Below are 21,716 nucleotides of genomic sequence, written 5' to 3' on the forward strand. Positions count from 1 at the left end.
AGCTTGATCTTCATTGTGTATAAATATGAAGGCCGTAGCCTTTGATAGGAGCTTTTTGAACTTTTGAACTAATATTGTAATTTCTGAGCACGAGCTACAGCTCGGTGTTTGTTTTTGTAAGCTAGTTTTGGCATGACATTAGACTCTTGATTATGAATAAAGGCAAGTAGATTTGGATCTAATTCTGAGCTTTTAAGGGAGCTATAGCTCTCAGGTTAGGGCCCAACCTGAGAGCAATAGACCTCCTCTTCTTTGTAGTGTTATTTGCCTTTCTTTTCAGCAATTTGTTTCTTTGTTTTGACATGCATTTCAAGAACACAGTCTGCTGATTTGATTTCTTTAATGAGATTGAGAAGGATTAGCTTATGGTTAAATCGCTTTCAGTTGCTTAGATTAGAATAGGAGGATTGTAATTCATTGGAACTCCAAGAAAAGGTTGATAGTGCCTTCACTGCCATCTCTGTTTAGAGATTAGGGTGCAGTCTGTACCAACCACCAAAAAAACACAGTCTTTTTTACTTTTATGCAAGCTGCAACACAGTCATTTTAATTATAGATCCATCCATGCACTCTGATCTTGAGCCATACTTCGTCATTCCAACTCCATGCACGACTTCTCTTCACGATTTACATTGTTGTTCATTGGTTTAATAGCGCAGGTAGCACAGGTTAATGGATTTTCGTTTTTGGTGCAAGACATAAGCAATTTGTTTTATTTACACTGCTCAGTATCATTCCGTTTCCTTCTTCTTCTTCTTAACCACGCCTAAAGCCACCTACTCGACCTATGTTCAGCTCGTTTACCTTCCAACTCTTCCATTGCCCACGTAGCTCCATTTTCTTGACCTTTCGTTGCTTCCATCCTTCTATCCACCAACCAACTTCATGCACTCTTTCTCCATCTTATTTCTCTGCCCCTGAGCCATCACAAGCTCCATCTCCACCTTACCTATCCACCCATACCGCTTCATCACTTCACCATCACCCAAAACTCCCACGGTAAAACATCCTGTAGAAGTTAGCAGACTTCCTGTAGAATTCCTGAGTTTCCTGTAGGATCCCCTGCAGACATCCTGTAGAAGCTTGCAAACTCGGTTGCCGAGCACCTGAACGTTGTGGACTTATGTGGACTGATGCTAGGGATCCCCTGGGACCTCTCCTAGCCCTCCTGACCTTTCCCAAGCTTTCTCTCCCTTCGCACCACCTCTGCACAGCCAAACCCTAATAAGAAACAAAATCATAATCACTCCAACCACTTAAGCAAAAATACAAAAACAATGTTCTTTTCAATGGAAGTAGTTTAAGTTCATGCAATTCATATCACTAGCAGTAATGGCATCATTCTTAGACATTTTCACTCCAACCATTGCATCATAGAGATTAAGCTAGTCAGATTTAGGTTTACTAGGGTTTCCATGTTTTGGTTGGCTTTCAGTTCATTTTTGCAAAGTAGATTAATTTCCTTTGAGATAGCCTCCATCCATCATTTAGAAAGCTTCTTCTGAGAGCATATCGAAGTTGGCTTGAGCCCTAGCGGACTTGTGCCAGCTGACCAAGTGACAGCTATGACAAGAGCTAGTACTTGCGCATACAGCACCGTCGCTTCCAAGTTTGTACGAACTACCGGGTTGATAAAATTAGAGATAGGAAGCCCCAGGAGTTGTAGCATTATTGCTACAATACTGGAGCCCACCACCTGTCCTATTTTTGCAAATTCTTACGAAAATTTAATTTGATGCTCAGAGCAAAAGTTATGACACTTTTCCCAAGGTGACCTATTTGGAATGTAATTCAGGGGTCTACAAAAACCCTAACTTCTTTAGATTATATCTCCAAAAATAGAGCGAGACAAGATCTGAAATTCAGAGTCGAGGTTCAAATCGATTTCGTCTCAAATGGGCTTTTTGTTTAAATTCTAAAGAGTCATAGCGAAAGAGTTATAGCGAAAATTCCACGATGACCTGTTTTAGAGGAAATTTTGGAGCTTGCAAAAACCCTAACTTCCTCAGATTATATCTCCGAAAATATAGCACGAAAATATCTGAAATTTGGATGCGAGGTTCAGACCGATTTCTTCTCAGATCAGAGTTGACATAACAATAATAATGTAAGGGCACAATAATAAAAATAGTGGGCTTCTATGGGGCACAATAATAACAATATGGGGACTACATGGGCACAACAATATAATAAGGGGGTTGTACTAATAACAATAAGGGGTTACACTAGTAGTATAGGGACCTAACACATGGAGTGTGCCTGCATTATGTTGAAAGGTAAGAATTTGACCAATGGCTTTTGGGCAAAAGATGTAAACACTGTAGTGTATCTTAAGAATATGAGTCCTACTAAGTGTTTAGATTATAAAACTGCTTTCGAAGCATTGTTTGGCTTCAAGCTTGCAGTAAGTCATCTTAGAGTCTTTAGATGTAAGGCTTTTTCTCATGTCCCGAAAGAAGATAGGAAGAAGTTAGATTCAAAAGCCATTAAGTGTACTTTTGTTGGATATTGCAGTGATTTTAAGGCTTATAATTTCTTTAATCCTTCTACTCATAAGGTGTTTGCAAGCAAAGATGTGATATTCCATGAATAATTAGATGATGGAAACCCTGTTTGGAGTGATGAAGAATGGCATGTGCTTTTACTATTAGAAGAAGGTGATGAAACAGGGGCTGGTGAGTAGTGACAGCCGCAGTAACAACAACAACAGGCGAAAGAAGAGGTGGCTGGTTAAATTAGGTTTGAAACCAATCCGCAGAGAGGAGATCAGAACACGTTTGAAGCCACTCCACCACTCAGGAGATCAGGTAGGAAAACTCAATTTCCAACAAGAAATAGGGAGAATTATTTTATAACTAGTATGTTAAGTGTTGTTGAACCCTCTAGTTATAAAGAAGTTAGTCAATATAGTGAATGAAGGGCAGCCATGGAAGAGGAATATGAATCAATACTTAAAAACAAAACTTGGGATCTAGTTGAATTACCTGAAGGCAAACAACCTATAGGTTGTAAATGGTTACACAAGCATAAATTTAAAGCAGATGGGAGTATAGACAAATATAAGTCTAGGTTGGTTGCAAAGGGGTATTCACAGAAAGAAGGTATTAACTATGAGGAAACCTTCACCCCTATAGCTAAATTAAACACAATCAGAATGTTAATTTCTTTAGCTACCAAACATCCTTAGGCGATACACCAACTAGATGTGAAATATGCATTTTTAAATGGAGAATTAAAAGAATAAGTGTATTTAGTGAAACCTGAGGGGTTTGTTAAACAAGGGGGAGAACATTTAGCCTATAGATTGAAGAAAGAATTGTATGGACTAAAACAGGCACCCAGGTCATGGTATGACAAAATTGATTCATTTTTCCTACAACATAGTTATAAAAGAAGCAAGAGTGAACCTAATCTATACAAGGTGTTTGACAAAGAGGGGTGAATTGTTTTGATTTATTTATATGTAGATGATCTTATCATTACAGGAAATGCATATGAACTCATTAAAGAAATCAAAGAGCATATGTCACAGGTTTTCGAGATGAAAGACCTTGGAGAGCTACACTACTATTTGGGTCTGGAAGTCTGGAGGGACTCTGGCCAGACTTTTCTGTCATAGGGTAAGTATGTCAAGAGCTTACTGGAAAAGTTCAGAATGGATCAGTGCAAAGCTGCAACAGTGCCTTTACAACAGAATACCAAACTTCAAAATGATGATGGTTCTAAGGAGGCAGATGCAACATTGTATTGACAGATGGTTGAGAGTCTAATCTACTTGACTACAACTAGGTCAGATTTGGCTTATGAAGTCAGTGTATTGAGCCAATTCATGTTAAAGCCTCTTGAGAGTCATTGGGTTCCAGCAAAAGGCATCTTAAGGTATTTGCGAGGAACCTTAGACTTTCGTATTATTTATACTGATTCGTTTGGTGTTAGATTGACAGGTTTTTTAGACTTCGATTGGGCTGGAAATGTAGATGATAGACGATCCATAACATGCTATGCATTTAGCATTGGGTCCATAGTCATTGCATGGAGAAGAAAAAAGCAAAACGCAGTATCCTTGTCTTTAGCAGAAGCTGAGTATCAAGCGATGTGTCCAACAACTTGTGAAGCAGTTTGGTTGAGGAGAATTCTCCATGATGCTGGAGCAGAACATAAGGTTGCAATAGTTATCAAATGTGACAACCAGAACTATATCAAACTTGCAAATAATCTAGTATTTCATAAAAATACAAAGCAAATTGATACACAGTTTCATTTTCTCAAGGAGAAAGTTTAGTCAAAGGAAATCCATATTGAATATTATAATCCATGTGACAATGCTGTTGATATTTTCACTAAGCCTCTTGGTAGAATCAAGTTTGAATTTTTTAAGGAAATGTTAGGAATACTTGTGAACCCCTTTCTCCAATAAGGGGGAGTGTTGAAGATAATGGAGAATATGTAAATCTAGAGAGATTTGGTTCACTAGAGCATTAGATTAGGAATTAGTTCCTACTTCTTAGGTAGTTGTTCTAACTTCCTAGATGTGTGAAAACTATATATATTTTTGATTGTAAGATGATTGATGTAAAGCGTTCTGCTAGAGGCAGTCTCGAGGTGGAGCTCCTCACTTGTGAGCTACCCAGTTTATCAATAAAGTTGATTCTTTAGCTTTTGACAACAATAATGGCTAGATCTAGTTTACACCGTAGATGTATATTGCACATTACAATATTTCCTTATTAGATATAGAAAATTATCCTATTAATTATATAATTTTTTTTTTGTAAACTACGGAGGGACATTTCTTTTTCTATTACTGCGAATCAAAACCACTACATGCTTGTGGTGGCCTCAACCCGCCCCAAGGGGAAACCGGGTTTATTGGCCACCTTAAATTCTTAACATCCATCCAAAAATAGAAAGTTCTAATTCTTCTTGTCCAAGCTAGATATACTAAACAATCATAAAGATTTCTATTGTTTCGTGTCTGCATTCTAAACTTCAAAAAGGAACTAAAGATGCCACTCTACTATCTAACAATTTCTTGAAACCAGCATATATACATATCTTCCATTATTGCGCCGCCATGCCTGTCTGCTGCTCCACTTCTTTCTTGATGTCTGGGTAGCAGTCCTTTATCTGCTGCTGTATTTTATCCATTTTTTTGTCCTGCATTAACAGAGTGATTTGGATGTTCTTCAGTTCTTTCCTTAGATTTGGAATTCCTTGAGAAGGCTCTGCCATTTCCATAGCTACTTGCTCCATTGCCTTAGCTAGCAGTCTTTTCATTACCCAGTATATGTGTAGAGCCTGCTTATACAGAGTCATACGGCCTCTCGTGTTTCCTAGATCCGGGAGGAGATATTCCCAGTCTTCCATTTCAGAGTCTGATTGTCCCTGAGTTGCTTCCTCTTCCAGTTGTTTTATTATCCTTCTAATGTCCTTGTTGGTGTTCTCACAATAGGCTCTCTCCGCGAACTGAATCTTTTTTCCTATAGATCTTCTGGATTTTCTAGCAGATGTAGTTGCATGTTCTTCTCGGTAGCCTCCCGCTCTTCCCCTTCCCCTTCCGCGTTGTCCCCGTCTCCCTCCTATGCCTCCTATATTCCTGTAATTTCCTCTTCCTCCCCGACTCTTCGTGCCCGAGGCACTGCCGAAGTCACGACCTCCTTCTCGCCCTTGACCTCTCCATTCGTCATCTTCCCTAGTCTCCTGCTTATCATTCGTCCCGGGCTTTACTACCCTCCTAACCTTCTCTCGTGCCTGCTCCCCTCTGTCCTGGTTTGAATCAAACATCTCTATGTCATCCTCTGAATCTTGCTGGACAATTAAGATTTCCTCAGCCATTTCTTCTTCCGCTATTCCTTTTCCTTTATTTTCCTGGCTGCTTCGTTCTCCATTGGCTTCATTCCCATCATTCCTCGACCTTCTTCTTGTCGCCATTCGACCCTTACCTTCTACACTGTCTGTTTGGATTTTCCAACTCCTCTGTCCTCCTGTTATCTTGGTCTGAACCCTCGCCACCCTACCTCTTCACCAATTCTCTATTTTTTCATTTCGCATTTGCTTTCCTTTATCCCGCTTTCCTTTTTTATGTCTTCGTCTCTTCCGATTTCTCGTTTCTTCCTTTGCCCATTCTACTTGCCACTTGTTACCTCTTTCACCGCCTGCGTCATTTCATTCTTCCTTTGTACTATCATACTCATGTTTGATTTCTGACATTCTGCCATTCCCACCTCCCTCAGTCACCACTCCATCAGCATTCCTCCTTGAGATGCGCTCTCTTCTGATGATCCCTCTATCCCTATTCACAATTACTTGACCCTCCTCTGTCCTGTCCTTCCTTCTCACCTGATTTGAATTAATTGTTCTGTACACCGTCGAAATCACCCCGATTGGGGAGCTCTTGCAATCATTTTTATTGGTTTGTGGATTCATCATGGTCTTGAGTAATTATGGTTGCAAGTTCCTCCCATCTCGAATTATTCATTATTTTAGGCCATCTGTTATCAATTTTCCTTTCATGTTCATTATTCCCCAAGTTGGCAAGGAAGTCTGCAGCCTTATTGCCCTTCCTTCTGACATGATTGATAATTTTATAGTCTATTCTGTTTAATAATTCCGCCAAATCTTGAACAATCCCGGTTGTCCTCCAACTTCTAGCTATCTGCTCCCAGTTTCTCCCATTATTAAGTTACCAGAGCATCTCTACTACTACCTGTGAATCCCCCTCTATCTCTAGGTTCATGTAGCTATTCCTTACAGCTATCCTTAACCCTTGATGCACCACCCACAGTTCTGCTTCATTATTAGTCATTTCACCTCCCCATTCCGTGTACACCCATCTGGTGTGTTTCTCACTGTCTCTTAAGATGCCCCCAAAGCCTGCATTCCCTAGGTTCCCTTTGGCTGCCCCATCAAAATTCAACTTGATGAATTTTTCTCTTGGGTATCTGAACTGCTCTGGGCTGTGAATCTGAGTACTTTACTATCTTTCTTTCTTGGGGTATATCATATCAAATTTCAGATTTAATTTTGTTAGGATTTTTCCTTCTTCCTGATTTGCTTTCCAATCTTCCTCATCCCAGTCTTTGGCCAGAACCGTTTCTCTAATAGAGCTTAGAATTCTTTTCCATATTCCTTCTGGTTTATTTTTTTGTCTAAGAAAATCCTTGGATTTCGTTCCTTCCAAAGGAGCCATATCACAAAACCCACTGTCAGATTCCAAGCTCTCTTGACCACTTTACAGAGGAATTGTTCTTTACTCCATTGAAAAATGGTCTTTTTTATGTCACTGGGGTCTCTATTTAATTTACCAAAAAGATTTCTGACCTCTTCCCATATATGCCGAGCATACGAGCAGTTGTTCAAAATGTGTTCCTGGGTTTCAGTTTCTATATTGCAGAGACTACACCTCGATGGCCCAAGGAAGCCTCTCTTTTGAATTTTATCCCATGTTAAAATTCTTTCTCTTCCAACTAGCGATGCAAATATGGCTATCTTTGGCCACCATTTGCTGTCCCAAATAGCTTTCCATTCTGTGGTTTCCTCCACCCTCTCTTGATGCCTTGTCAAATAATAGGCCTCCTTAACTGTAAAGGTTCCTTTCATTGATTTTCCCCATCTGAGAATATCTTCCCCTGTTCTGGCTTTTATTTTCCTTGATTCCAATTCTCTTAAATATATTCCTTGTTGTTCTTGATTGATGTTTTCATCCCATTCTTCTGGCTTTCTCCATATTCTCCATATTCCATTTGTCTCTCCTTGTATCCAATAGTCCCTTACATATTTTCTCTCCTCCCTGAGCGCTTTTTGTTGTATACTTTGCAGAGCTTGAATATTGATCAATTTGTTTCTTTGTTGCCACCCCTCTTCCCAAAATCTGGCATTCCTTCCTCCTCTTATTTCCCAGAAGGCATGGTTGTTTATAATATTCCTGTTCTGGCTTGCAAGTTCCCAAATTGTAGAGCCTTTCGGGGTCTCTTCCATTCTAAGGATTTCATCCATTGTTGCAGGCATATTATACTTCTGGGTCCATATTCTCTTCCATAGGTCATTTCCTCCCCTCATCCACCGCCACCACAGTTTTGCTCCTAGCACCTTGTTTAGCACCTCTGGGTCTCTCAATCCAAGGCCCCCTTCCTCTTTTCTTTTCATTAAACTTTTCCATGAGACCAAAGCCCATTTCCTTTGTTGATTTTGTCTGCGCCAAATGAATTTTCCAAAAATTTCTTTTATTTTTGTGCACGCCCCTTTGGGAGCAGCCATGATAGATAAGGGGTAAATAGGTATTGCTTGGAGGACTGACTTCAGTAGAACTATTCTGCCTGCTATATTCAGAGATCTAAAAGACCAGCTTGCCAATTTGTTCTTGAGTTTTTCTATAATCTTCTGCCAATTTACCATTCTTGTGGGATTTGTATCTAACTGAATCCCCAAGTATTTTGTTGGAAGTTCTCCCTGCCTGAACCCTAACGTTCTGGTTAGATGAGTCTTGATTGAATCCATAGTGTTAAATATGAAAGTACATGATTTCTCCTTATTAACTTCCATACCCGATGCCTCCATAAACAGGTCCAGGATTCTTTTGATATTCCTTACTTCTTTTATTGAGACCTCACAGAATAGCATAATGTCATCTACAAACTGTTGATGGGTTATGGGCAGATTGTTTCCCCATAACTTTAATCCCTTAATTCTCCTTTCCCTCATCTCCTTTTTAAAGTATCTTCCTAGACCCTCTGCTGCCATTATGAATAAGAAAGGAGATAAAGGGTCCCCTTGCCTTATTCCTCTAGTAGCATTGAAAGTTGTCGTAGGTACCCCATTTATTAGAATTGAGAAATTAGGAGTTGATATCATGTTGTACACCCATTCTATCCATCTGTTACTGAAACCGAAGGTCTCCAGGACTTTCTTGAGATATTTCCAACTCAAGCAGTCATAGGCTTTTGACAAATCGAGCTTTATCATCATTCCTTTCTGCTTCTTCTTTTTTAGAGAGTGTATCACTTCTTGTGTTACTACTAAACCATCAAGAATTTGTCTTCCCTCAACAAATCCTGTTTGTTCTGGATAAATTAAGCTAGAGATAAGGGGTTTTAATCTTTTTGCTATCAGAGTGGCTATTATTTCGTATATTACATTACACAAGGAAATTGGGCGAAAACCCTGGGCATTTTCAGAGTTAGCATTTTTAGGGATCAGGGTAAAAAAGGTCGAGTTTATAGCTGGCCATACCTTTTGTTTCATGCGGGATTCTTCTACTACCTCCAGGATCTCCTTACCCATAAAATGCCATCCTGCTTGATAAAACTCCACCGTGTATCCATCAAGTCCTGGTGATTTTCCTTTATTCATACTCTTCACAATTTCTTCCACTTCCTCAAGCGTAGCTGCTCTGACAAGGACCTTGTTCTGCTCTTCTGTCACTATTTTAGGGATTTCATTACATATGCGTTCTATAGCTGTTGTACGATCATTTTGTGGTTCTGTCAGAATTTCTTTGTGGTGTTCAACCAATACTTTCTCAATTCCTTCTTGTTCTATTATCCTTTCCCCTTCTTCATTTTTAATGGAGAAAATCCTATTCTTTTGTCTATGTTGTATCATAGCTTGGTGAAAGAACTTGGTGTTTCTTTCTCCTTCCCGTAACCAGTTGACCCTGGCTTTTTGTTTCCACAGGATCTCCTCCTGTTTCCTCCACTCTTCTAGTTGACTTATTATGACTCCTTCTTCTTTACATCTTTCCTCCGTTCATCCTTCTGTAATTATTCTTTGTTGTATTTCTTCCATTTCTTTTTCTAGTTTATGTTTCTCCTCCAGTATATTCCCAAATTATTCTTTATTCCATTTCTTTATTTTCCCTTTCAATTCTTTGAGTTTTAGCTGGAAAGTGTGCATCTTCCCTTTTCCTTTTAGTGTACTTTGAGTCCACCATTCCTCTATTTTTAGTAAGAATTGAGGGTTCCTGAGACAAAAGGCCTCAAACCTGAAAGGTTTTTTACCTGAATTTTTCTTGATATCTATTTCCAGCCTGATCAACCAATGATCTGAGCCTATTGCGAGCATTATTTTTGCTTCCACAAGAACATCCCGGTTCATAATTTGTTATGATAAAAGGAATCTGTCTAATCTAGAAGTTATTTGATTTCTTCCCCCTCTTCGATTGTTCCATGTATAAATACCATTAATTGTTGGTATATCCACCAACCTCTGTTCTGTAATCATCTCATTAAATGCCTCCATATTCTGATCTAGTCTTCTTATGCCACCTTTCTTTTCATCTGTAGTTCTAATCATATTAAAATCTCCTCCTACTATCCAAGGTGTTCCAGGGGAGATCCTTCTAGCAGCTTGCACGTTCTTAAGAAAATTTTCTCATTCTCTTGGTATGTGCAGTCCATATACTCCTGAAATGAGGATCCTCTCCACTGATCCTACTATTTTAAACAACCCAGTGAGGATTCTGGGAAGGCTTATCCAATTTTCAAATATTATCTCCTCAGGGTTCCATATGATTGCTAGGCCCCTTGTTGTACCACTCGCATCTTGGGCCATTACCTCATATTGCATTCTTAGTTTTTTAATTATTCCTTCCTGTTGTTGCGAGCTAATTTTCGTCTCTTGGATTATCATGATACTAGGTTTGTCTTTATTCAGCTTCTCTTTTAAATACCTCTGCTTTCCTTTACTCTTGAGGCCCCTAATATTCCAACTTGTGACTATCATTTAAAACTTCTTTGGTGGTTGTTGGAAAACCTCTGATAGGGGTATAACCCTACCTGAGTTGACCAAGATTTCTCCTACCGCTTGTATAGTCTCATTTAGTGTTCTTCTACCTCTCTTTCTGCCCCCCTTTCCAGTACTGTCCATTCCCAAGCTATGGCTTGCTTGTGCCCCTGTTTGGTCTATTTGGTTTTCCAAGGTGCCGCCTTTCTTATCCTTGTATTTTTGGAATGTTTCTTTATATAATTGTTTCTGAGTTTCTCGGATAAATCTCTCATCAATATTTTTCCATTCCTATAGCAATTTCCTCATGATTCTTTCCTCCTCATTCCCACTGTCCTTTTGTGATTCTATCCCTCTCTGGGCTTGCTCTATTGTTATCTCTAGGCTTTCCCCTACCCCTTCTTCGGCCTCCCTGATGTGAGCTATGTCTGTATCCTTTGACTCTTTAATAATTTCCATTGTCTCATTCTCATTGTCATCTTCTTCAATCGTTTTTCCTGCGTTCTCTTCTTCATCCTCCTGTAGGGCCTGGAATTTATTTTGACTTTCAACTATTACAGGTTTCTCTTGTTGTTGTATCCTTATTCCTTCCTTGCCTGATTTTTTCCTCCTATGGACCTCCTGGAAGCCCAATTCCCCAGCATCTGCTCTCTCTGCCCTCCTTTGTTCTTCTTCTTGTTTTCTTGATATTTCCACTTCTTTGTTTAAAGGGCACTGCTTGTAAAGATACCCGTATTCATGGCACCTTCTACACCTGAAAGGTATGTGTTCATAATCCATTGGTTGCTACCATATCTCATCATGGTATTCTAGCTCTATATATTCAGGCAATGGCTCTGCTATATTCATATAGACGCATATCCTTGCATAAGATGTGTACCTCCCTCTTTTTGTTGACTCAGCTACTTTGACGAAGGTCCCAATTGTATTACCAATCCCTTCTAAAATTTCAGGGTCCCAGAACTCCACTGGTAGGCCAAATAATCTGACCCAAATGGGTGCTGCTAGCATTTTCTCATTGTCTGAGTTATATCTTTCTTCCCAATGTCTCATGAAAAATCCGGCATTATTCATAAAGTATGGTCCTTTTTCAAATGTTCTTTCCTTATCTTCCAGGTTTGCAAATATCACTGTGAAAAATCCTTTTACTCCTAGTTTATATCTATATGCCCTTTTGGCTTCCATATTTGTTGTATTCATTTTACTAGGTCCTTTTCTGATGGCCAAAACCTGACAAACTTGCATATCAAGGCATGATCTCTCATATAACATCTATAATCTTCGAGTTTGTTATTGGGTATTACATACCTTGGTTTCTTCTGTGCCCTTGGTAGGCATCGACCTCCTGTCTTGGTTTGCCAATGGTCCCCTAGTACTGGCGCATCTTTGTTACTCACCTTTGGGTTTCTCTGCATTCCGCTCCGACTTTCTCCACCTGCTGTTATATTTTTGTAGGAGGGGATCTCTCCCCTCCCCTACCTTCTTTCCATGGTTTGCTTCAGCTCTGCCTGGTATTGTTTATCCCCTGCCTCGTGTTATAGATTCGCAGCTCGTACTTGCTTGCAGAGGGATTACCCTTCTTCTTTTCCCCGTCGTTATCTCCCGTTCTCTTCAGCTTCTGCAAACCCTAAGATGTCAAACCCTTGCCCTACCTTCCTTGTTTAACGCTCCGCGTTCCATCCGATTCCTCCTGATAATTATTAATTATATAAATTTTTGAATGTATAAAACCTAAAGTTTTTAATGGAGATGAAAGCCTTTTGGTAGTTTGATTGGGCACTATGAAAATAAAATTTCAATTCCCTTGGTTGTTGCAGGTATATATTTGTTTCTTTTGCTTGTTTTAAACTACTTCATGTTGAACAAAATAGATATTATAAACTAGAAACAAAGGAAAATTAGAAATTATTTTCCATTATGCAAATAGATTTATATATTCAATAATGTAAGTCCAAATACTTTTAAGGATCATCTCATGTATAGAAGAAACATATGTTTACCTTTTTTTAATGGAATTTGAGAAAAATGTTTGCTTATTTATTAAGTTCTATTGAGATATTATAGTGTTTTAATGTGGTCACTATTTAAATTTTACAAATTGTAAATATTTAGAAGGACACTTTCATCTTGAATTTTTTTTTTATAAAGAGTTTATTTAATATACATTTGTCAATAAAAGTACATTTTTTTCACAACCTTTCATCTCCAAAGAATTAGATGAATATATGCCTTTCCAAATAAAATTAAGACCAACCCTTGAAATTTGATCACTAACTATGAATTTTCTTTATTCAAATATTGAATATATATAATTAGTCATAATAATAGTAAGTACCTGAATTATTTTAATTCTCTTTAGAAATATTTATTATTTATTTGAAAATTAAAAATAATTTTATAATAATATTAAAATTATAATTGTTTATAACTATAAAAATATTAAATATTAATTTAATTAATGATTGAGCTTTATTTAAACATTAAATTGATATAAAATATGTATCTATGTGAATCTTAACAAAAATAATTGCAATTTTAATCATAATCATTAAGTATATTGATATTTTATAATAAATCACATTATATTTTTTATTTTTTATTTTAACAAAATATACAAAATTATTTTTAAATTTGTGAATAAAGGCCATATTAATTTTCTCTATAATTCCAATTTTAATTTCTTATAAGACTAAACTAAATTATTTTTATTATTTTTAAATTTGTAAATAAAGGCGATATTATTTTTCTATTTATCATTTCAATTTTATGAGATGTTTCTAGTTTGTATCATTTAAATTAAACATTTCAAATTAAAATGAAAATTAACTTAATAATTATATAATTTATCATTTTAAAAATATTTTATAATTACAAGTAATATATTTAAATGTAGGTGGAGCGATGAGCTACAGCGGCGGTGACCAACCCTAGGGTTTTGACGGAAACCTGCAGGCGGCAGGTCTGTCGAACAGGGTACCTGCGACGGATTCTGGTGAGGCAGAGCGCAGGAGGACGCGTCCATAAGGAACAGGACAATGATCCCCCCTCAGGGGGAGGGCCAGGAGCCTCCCCCGTCCCCGAATAACAGATCAGGGCATACGGCTGACAGGGAGAATGAAAACGGTACCAGCGGTAGCACAATGGACACCAGACCACAAAAGGGAAAGGACATTGCTACAGAGGAAAGAAACAAAGCAAGTTCCTCAACTTGCAAACCTGTAGCAACCCATAGACCACGGGTTTACTTCCCAAGCGAACGCATCAATGCCAGGATACAGTACATGCGAGATCATGCACTGATCGGCAAGTTTATAGGGATTTGGCCAACAGAAAGAGCTCTGAGAAGTTGGATCAGCACCAAATGGCATCCAAAGGGAGATATAACACTGCACTTGGGAGCCAAGGGCTTCTTCACTGCAGTATTTAACTGTCTGGAAGACCGAACCAGGATATTGGAGGGAGGTCCGTATTTTTTCAACTCAGCAGGTCTATTTCTCAAAGGCTGGGTCGAAAGATTCAACCCAGATAAGGAGGATCTGAGTTGTGCGCCAGTGTGGATAAGGCTTTACTCACTGCCATGGGAATATTGGGAGGAAAAGTCTCTACAGGAAATCGGGAATGCTATAGGTGAATTTGTAAGGGTAGCAGAGGAAACAAAGTTATGCAAAAACACTTCATATGCTCGGATCTGTGTATACATGGATCTCAAGCAACCGCTTCCAGACACGGTAAGTTTCTTTCATGAAGATTCGGAGTGGGTTCAAGTCATAGATTATGAACAGGTGCCATTTAGATGCAGGAAATGCCATGATATAGGGCATCTCTATAGAGACTGTCCTCAAAATAAGATACCCTCTTATCAAGATAATCCTGACAATCATACCTCAGATGGATTCACCAAGGTTGTTAACAGAAGAAGAGGAAACAAGAAAACCGCTAGCAATCCCAAAGTAAATCCCACCAACAAGGCAATGCCTACAACAAGCAACAGATTTGAAGCCCTGAACAAAACTGATGAGCAGATGCCGGAAAAGGAACAGGAGAAGGGCAAAACGGTACATCAAGAACAACCCGGCGAATCATCAGTGCAAGGAGGTCAGAAAACCACAAGTCAAGCGCACCTGATAACTCAGGCCAAAACCATGCCAGGGCAAACCCAAGGCATGGATGTTGAGTACCCACAGCCAAACGAAAGAGTCCCAAACGAGCCTGAGGATATTTTTCAATCGACCCAAGTCATGGATGAAGATCCGGAGCCCTTAGATATAGGGGAGCTGGACATACTGGGCTTGGAATAGGCTTGTCGCACGAGAAACTTTGAAAAAATCCCAGAAACGCAAGTGGATAATCTAGTAGAAGTACTAAACAGGGCACAGAAGAAATACTCTTTAGGAGTCCAGATTGGCAGTCCATGTGATGGAAAATTTATAACCAAGGATAGCAAGAAGAGGGGAAGGAAAACAACCCTAGAAAGAACAATCAAGATAGGAGAAATTCTGGTGGAGTCAGGGAGGTATGCCAAACTGACTAAGTACTTCAATGTAAACCCCCACCCTTCTCAATGAAGTTAATATCATGGAATATCAGAGGGCTCAACGGCCCAAGGAAAGGCAGAATATTAAAAAATATGTTGATGCAAGAAAAACCTAGTATACTCTTTTTGCAGGAGACGAAGTGTAGCTCTACAATTTTGGAAAGGATAGCTGCGAAGGCTTGGCCAGGGGGGCTAGTCACAGCGGTGGATGCACAAGGAGCCTCAGGAGGCCTAGCAATTCTTTGGGATGCCCGGATCATCCATCTCAACAACATTCAAGCTAACAAAAGTTTCATCCAAGCCGCGTTCCATCTCTCAGGTACGAACACTCATGGACTGATAACTAATGTTTACTTCCCACATGAAACTGCTCAAAAAAACCACATCCTGAATACTCTGTCAAATCTCAACAAAGATAGACCATTCCCTCTATGGATAGCGGGAGGGGATTACAACATGATTGCCAGCATGAACGAAAAGAAAGGGGGCAGAAGTAATACAAACAATGATGACGGCCTTCTAAAGAATTTCATCAACAACAACTAGTTAATGGACATTCCAACAAGCAACGAGGTATTCACATGGACAAATAAGAGAGCAGGAGCGCAACAAATTGCATCGCGTCTTGACCGATTCCTAATCTCAAACAATGCAACACACATCGGAGGGCAATTCACTGCAACGATTCTCCCTTTCTCCGGATCAGATCATTGGCCTATTGAGCTCCAATGGAACAGGCCAGGTAACAACCTCAGACGCCCTTTTCGTTTTGAAGAGTTTTGGTTCTCCCATCCAGAGTTTGAAGAGCTAGTCAGATCATGCTGGCTTAATTTCAATCCGATCGACGGTACAAGAATGTCCAGGTTCCAGCAAAAACTTAAGAATCTAAAAAGAGCCATCAAACAATGGAATCACAAAACTTTTGGTAACATCTTTGCTGACCAGGCTATGCTCAATGCAGAAATGAAGAAAATCCAACAATCCATTATCAATGGGGGGCGAACAGAGGAACTCTCCAAACAGGAACACACCATAGAATCCAAAATTATAGAAAGAGACAAGCAGGAAGAAACTCTATGGAGGCAGAAATCCAGAATTAGATGGCTAAAAAGTGGAGAAAAAAACACTAAATTTTTTCATAAAACCACTGTACAGCGGAGAATGATAAACCACATCACGCACATTAAAAATGAGCAGGGAGAGAAGATTGAAACACATGATGGCATTGAAGGGGAATTTATAAATTACTTCAAAAAAGCCCACCAGGAGCCTGATCTCAACAGAATGCCAGCTATCAATCAACTTCTACAGCACATACCCAAGGTCATAACAGAGGAGCACAATAGTCTACTTATCAAACCTATCAGTATGCAGGAAGTAGAAGAGGCCATGAAACAAATGAAGGAAGGAAAGGTGCTAGGTCCGGATGGCTTTACAGCCAATTTTTTTCACAAATTCTGGGACTTGATAAAGAATGAAGTCTGGAAGGTCGTAGAGGAATCCAGAGCGCTCAGATGGATGTACCCTGGATTAAATGCTACTTTCAGAGCCCTAGTACCCAAAGGCAAAGGTTCCAATACCCCTGATAAATTCAGGCCCATAGCCCTTTGCAATATGATATATAAAATTATCTCAAAAGTCATTGCTACCAGGCTTAAACCGATCCTCCCGCTCATCATCTCGCCTGAGCAGTCGGGATATGTAGAAGGGCGTCAAATAACAGATGGAATCATTCTTACGCACGAGCTAATCCATTCCCTAAAGCTCACCAAGAAGCCAGGTATGTTGCTTAAACTTGATCTTTCTAAAGCCTTTGATAGCCTCAGCTGGGTCTACATACAAAAAATCCTTATTGCTTTTGGCTTCGCTCACTCCTGGGTTAGATGGATTTACAATCTTATTTCCTCAGCTTTCTTCTCTGTGTTAATCAATGGTACCCCTTCAGCCACCTACCGTCCTTCCAGAGGAATTAGACAGGGTGATCCCTTATCTCCCTTTCTTTTTGTAATTATGGCTGAGGGCTTGGGTATAAGCATTACGACTGCTAGGAATGAAAGGCGGTTAAAAGGGCTCTCATTTAAAAATTCCCCTATCTACACCCACTAGCAATTTGTGGATGACAATATGCTTTTTGGTCATCCATCAGTTCAGGAAGCTCGTATTCTAAAGTCCATTCTATCCACCTTCTCTTAAGCTTCTGGCGCCCTCATCAATCGAATCAAATCCAAAATTTTTTTCTTCAATACTCTGGTTTCTACCCAGAGAGCCATTGAGCATATTCTGGGCTTCACCTATGCCTCTCTGCCATTCAAGTATCTCGGAGCCCCCCTTATGGCCTCAGCTCTAAAACATTCCTCCTGGAAGCAGCTGTTAGAAAAATTAGAAGCTCGCCTGTTCCTATGGACTAATCGAGCTTTGAACATGGAAGGCAGAATAGTACTTATCAAAGCAGTTCTTCACTCCATGCCTTTGTATCTTTTTACTATTCTAGCTGCCCCAAAATGGGTCCTCAAAGAAATCAAGAATCTCCAGCGTACTTTTTTGTGGGGGGGCTCAAGACAGAATCGAAAATGGGCTCTACTCAAATGGGACAAGGTCTATATTCCCAAGTCCGCAGGCGGCATAGGCCTTAAAGACCTTGAGCATAGCAACAAAGCGATGGGAGCTAAAATCTGGTGGAGGTGGCTTGCCCACTCTAATACTCCCTGGGCTTCTCTTTGGACTACTAAGTATGCAAGTAATTATCCCTTGGAAGAAAGACTGCGTATGACAGAGACAAGTTCAGGATCCGCAATCTGGAATTCAGCCATTCAACATAGATACCTCATCCAAGAGCACTGCTTCTGGGAGATCAAAAATGGGAACACTGCTCGTTTCTGGGAAGACTCATGGCAGCAGTTGCCAAAAATCAAAGACATTCTCCAGGAACTTCCAGCGGATGAGAGAGAGATACATCACTTGGCCAAAGTCAACCTCTTCTGGACTACAGCTACTACTCAAGAACATCGGCAGTGGAAAAATGTCAATCAGCTCCTACCACATAGCTCAGTCCAGACTCAACAGCTCCTCGAAACAGAATTACAAAAGAGGCAAATAAGAGTCTCAGAGGAACCGGACATTTTAAGATGGGGTTACGGAGAAAAGGGAACATTCACTACTAAGGAGGCTTACAATTTAATCATTCAAGGGCAGATGAATAAAGACAACTTATGGGAAAAAGTATGGCACAAGTCTAATTGGCCAAAAGTATCCACATTTTTATGGCTTCTCTGTCATAACAGAATCCTAACGTGGGATAATCTCAGAAAAAGGAGTTTCTCTGGACCTTCCATATGTCATATGTGCCGACAGGAGGAAGAAACAGCCCTTCATCTTATGCAAAATTGCCTAATGGGAAGGAAATTATGGGAGAAGATCGCTTTCCGCTGTCAAACTGAACGAAGAGTGCAAGGAGACCTCAAAGGAACCATTTGCAAAGGGAGCCAAACACCATTCCAAAGTAATCTCCTCAATGCGTTGTGGCAACTCATTCCAGGCTTATTGATGTGGAATATTTGGAAAGAGCGTAATAGAAGAATATTCAAAGATCAAACGATGCCGCTGGAAAAAATTTGGAACAATTTCCATCAAAACATTATGGAGACTCTGTCACTCAAAGATTGGCATTCCGAAGACTTTCCCACTCTTCCTCAGGAAAAAACTGTTTGGGACAATTGGAAACTGCGGATAAATCAAAATTCAATCATTGGCAGGAACCCCAACAACCACAGTCAGGACGCAAACTCTTGGAATCCACCTCCTGTTGATATGTTCCAACTCAACTTTGATGGGGCATCTAAAGGAAACCCCAGAAAAGCAGGCTATGGAGGAGTTTTCAGAGATCATAATGGCAACCCTTTATGTATCTACATGGGCTCGATAGGCTGGGACACTAACAACTCAGCGGAATTGGAAGGTCTTTGGCGAGGACTTAAACTAGCACACGGAAAAAAACTCTTCCCCCTCATCATAGAAGGAGACTCGCAGATCATAATCAGAATGGCCACAAAGCTTCAACACGGCTCTCCAATTCACAAGGTAAGCAGCAGCTGGAGGATGGCCCAGAGGCTCGAACTAATAGATCACTGGCTTTCTCAGCACCAAGCAATCACATTCAAGCATACCAGAAGAGAAGGGAATAAGGTAGCTGACCTTCTAGCCAACCTTGGAGTGGAGGCTAAAGAAAACCACTTTGAAGGTACCATAGAAAGCTTAACTTCCAGGGACCAAAGGGCCAGTCTGCAGGAAATTGTCTCTCAGGACAAGTCTCTGATAGAGAAACTACACCCGGATGTGGGTGTCTATACTAGTCATTAAAATGCTGCGCGCCACGATACCCTCGATACTGACGGATGGCAGGCATCTGTACCTGGAAATTTGGGGGAACGACTTACAGTTAATGCTCAAGGTAAGTGAGCGCATTTTGGATCAGTCTCGAGAGAATTTTGCATTCAAGGCGAGCATGGAAGCTCTGACCTCGATGCGAACCAGTTTAATGAAGGAGCGTCATTCTCCCGCGGAGGTCACCGTTCTGTTCTTTATATGGCAAATTCTGGGCCAATTCAGGGTCATTGTTCCTCTGTCGATGCTTGGGGTGTAAGCAGGGATACTCCAGCATCCGGGGTTCATGAGATTGAACGGTTTTTCGGGTCTTTGGTTCTGAGCTCCATGCCTCGCAGCAGAGGCGTTCTGAGATGGGGAGGCAGGTCGGGTATTAGAGACGGCCTTGCTCATGAAGATATGATGCCTGCTGCCCCAATTGCTTCGGTTCCCCCCTCATCTTCGAGCTCGGAGCAGGAGAGCCTTGTTCCGCAAGGCACTTATCAAGCCTTCCGTCTCAGGTTCCCGAGCCAGCTTGTCAGGCCAGAGGTGGTGGTTAATCTCACTGTGTATATTACTGAGGAGGAGCCCAGCGCCCCCATTTCGACTTCCCCTACCTCAGCAAGCGCTCAGGACAGTGGTATTTTACTGGGGGATATGAACGGTTTAGCCTACAAATCGGATTGTCTCGAGGGTACTCAGGTCCAAGATGTTCCAGTTCAGGCGGCCCCGGTTCAGGGAGACCCGCCGTCTTCCAATCCTGCTATGGAGAAGGAGATGCTCAGCGACCAATCTCAGCATGGCTTTGGCTGCCTTCACCTGGTCACCGACTCACGTGGAGAATCGATCCTTGATGAGGAAGGGTTTGTCACTTGGCTGGCCTCGCCCAGTCCGGAGAAAGAGGAGCAGCAAGCGTCGCCCAGCCATGCAGCCTAATCTTCTTCGGGTGCATTTGCCAAGCTTTTTTTGAACTTGTGTCGAAGTTAATGCAGCTTTTTCATCCTGTTTGTATCAGTCTAATGTCTCAGTCTATATCTTCCTGTCTGTTTCAATCTATTACAGTTATACTTCTCTGTACTAGAGTCTGTTATGTCAACTGGTTTTGTCTAGTTATGATCCCTGATGGGTATGCTAATTGCAGTCTAAGTCCAGTCAGTCAGAGAGTCAAGACACATCAGAACTATGGAGGGTTTTTTGTAAATCAGTTTGTACGGATAGACAGTATAGTCCAAGTTTTACTGTATGAGGACTGGCCTCGGCCTCCTCGGAAGGTCTGAATCCATGTACATATTTTTATTTTCTTAATATAGAACTAGTCTTTACTTAGAATATATATATATATATATATATATATATATATATATTTAAATGTAAAAATTAAAAATAATGTTGATGTAGGATATTGCAATTTAGTAATCATATTTAAAATAAATTAAAATATTATTAACAAAATATAAAAAAAAAAAATTTAAGTGTTATTAACTCTCTCACATATATTCAAAGGAGTTATTGAAACATGTGCAATGAAGGTTTGATCAACTAGATTAGTTCCAAAGGGAAAGGAGGTTATTTCATGGTTCTATAGTGTCACTTCTTTATTTAGGTATCTTTGAGGTTAGTGAGACAAGTGGCAATCTAGGCTAAGGAAATGGATGTATAGTCAGAAGATGGAGTTATGGGCTATGGTTGAGGTAATTGATTTTTCCACAAGCGTTTCAAATGGACGAGGAATTCAAAGAAATCTTAGGATGTGTTAGAGACTTTACTATTAGCCTTTCAAACCTTGAGATCTTGAAGGAGGTTGTGCCGGGTGGAAAAAGGTTTGTCACATATAGGTCGGCTTACTCCTCTAATACTATCACCAAAAGACTTACTTTGGCTTGAGTGATGGAAAAGTACAAAAGGATGATCTTCCATGCAATCTCTTAAAGGGGGATGTCAATGGCATGGTTCCCCAGCCAGGTCCAAAAGATTTAAACAATAATTGGTCCCAGTGACCAAAGGTTATGAACAACAAGTCCCTCCCAGTCAATGTTTAATCGAGGAAATAAAACATGACCCTCCCTATTATTGAGCATCAGAAGTCTATATTTAAAATTTATCT

At 40.1% G+C, this 21,716-nt stretch overlaps 2 protein-coding genes and 1 pseudogene across 2 annotated transcripts; 2 read left to right on the forward strand and 1 right to left on the reverse strand.

Moving 5' to 3' along the window:
* Window positions 1–3,754: 3,754 nt before the first annotated feature.
* LOC149241301 (secreted RxLR effector protein 161 pseudogene) lies at window positions 3,755–4,282 on the forward strand (annotated as a pseudogene).
* Window positions 4,283–11,505: 7,223 nt separating this feature from the next.
* Window positions 11,506–11,919, reverse strand: LOC149241302 (uncharacterized). The gene has a single exon (XM_089370502.1). It carries the CDS (start codon window positions 11,917–11,919, stop codon window positions 11,506–11,508), a length of 414 nt encoding a protein of 137 aa, XP_089226628.1.
* Window positions 11,920–15,802: 3,883 nt separating this feature from the next.
* LOC149241303 (uncharacterized) lies at window positions 15,803–20,548 on the forward strand. Its single transcript, XM_089370503.1, has 3 exons — window positions 15,803–17,033; window positions 17,745–19,490; window positions 19,725–20,548. The coding sequence occupies exons 1-3, from the start codon at window positions 15,803–15,805 to the stop codon at window positions 20,546–20,548; spliced, it is 3,801 nt and encodes a 1,266-aa protein (XP_089226629.1).
* Window positions 20,549–21,716: the final 1,168 nt, after the last annotated feature.

The sequence above is a fragment of the Pinus tabuliformis genome, chromosome 8, assembly GCF_031772625.1.
Source record: "Pinus tabuliformis cultivar Carrire ecotype Pingquan chromosome 8, CPIR1, whole genome shotgun sequence".
NCBI classification, from domain to species: domain Eukaryota; kingdom Viridiplantae; phylum Streptophyta; class Pinopsida; order Pinales; family Pinaceae; genus Pinus; species Pinus tabuliformis.

What these genes read in the sequence shown, in the direction of transcription:
- LOC149241302 (XM_089370502.1), bottom strand. Translation starts at nt 11,919, where the DNA reads ATGAATACAACAAATATGGAAGCCAAAAGGGCATATAGATATAAACTA.
- LOC149241303 (XM_089370503.1), top strand. Translation starts at nt 15,803, where the DNA reads ATGGACATTCCAACAAGCAACGAGGTATTCACATGGACAAATAAGAGA. An exon ending in AAAGCTCACCAAGAAGCCAG is followed by an intron (nt 17,034 to 17,744) that starts GTATGTTGCTTA and finishes TTACTATTCTAG; the next exon opens with CTGCCCCAAAATGGGTCCTC. An exon ending in TAAAGAAAACCACTTTGAAG is followed by an intron (nt 19,491 to 19,724) that starts GTACCATAGAAA and finishes ATTTTGGATCAG; the next exon opens with TCTCGAGAGAATTTTGCATT.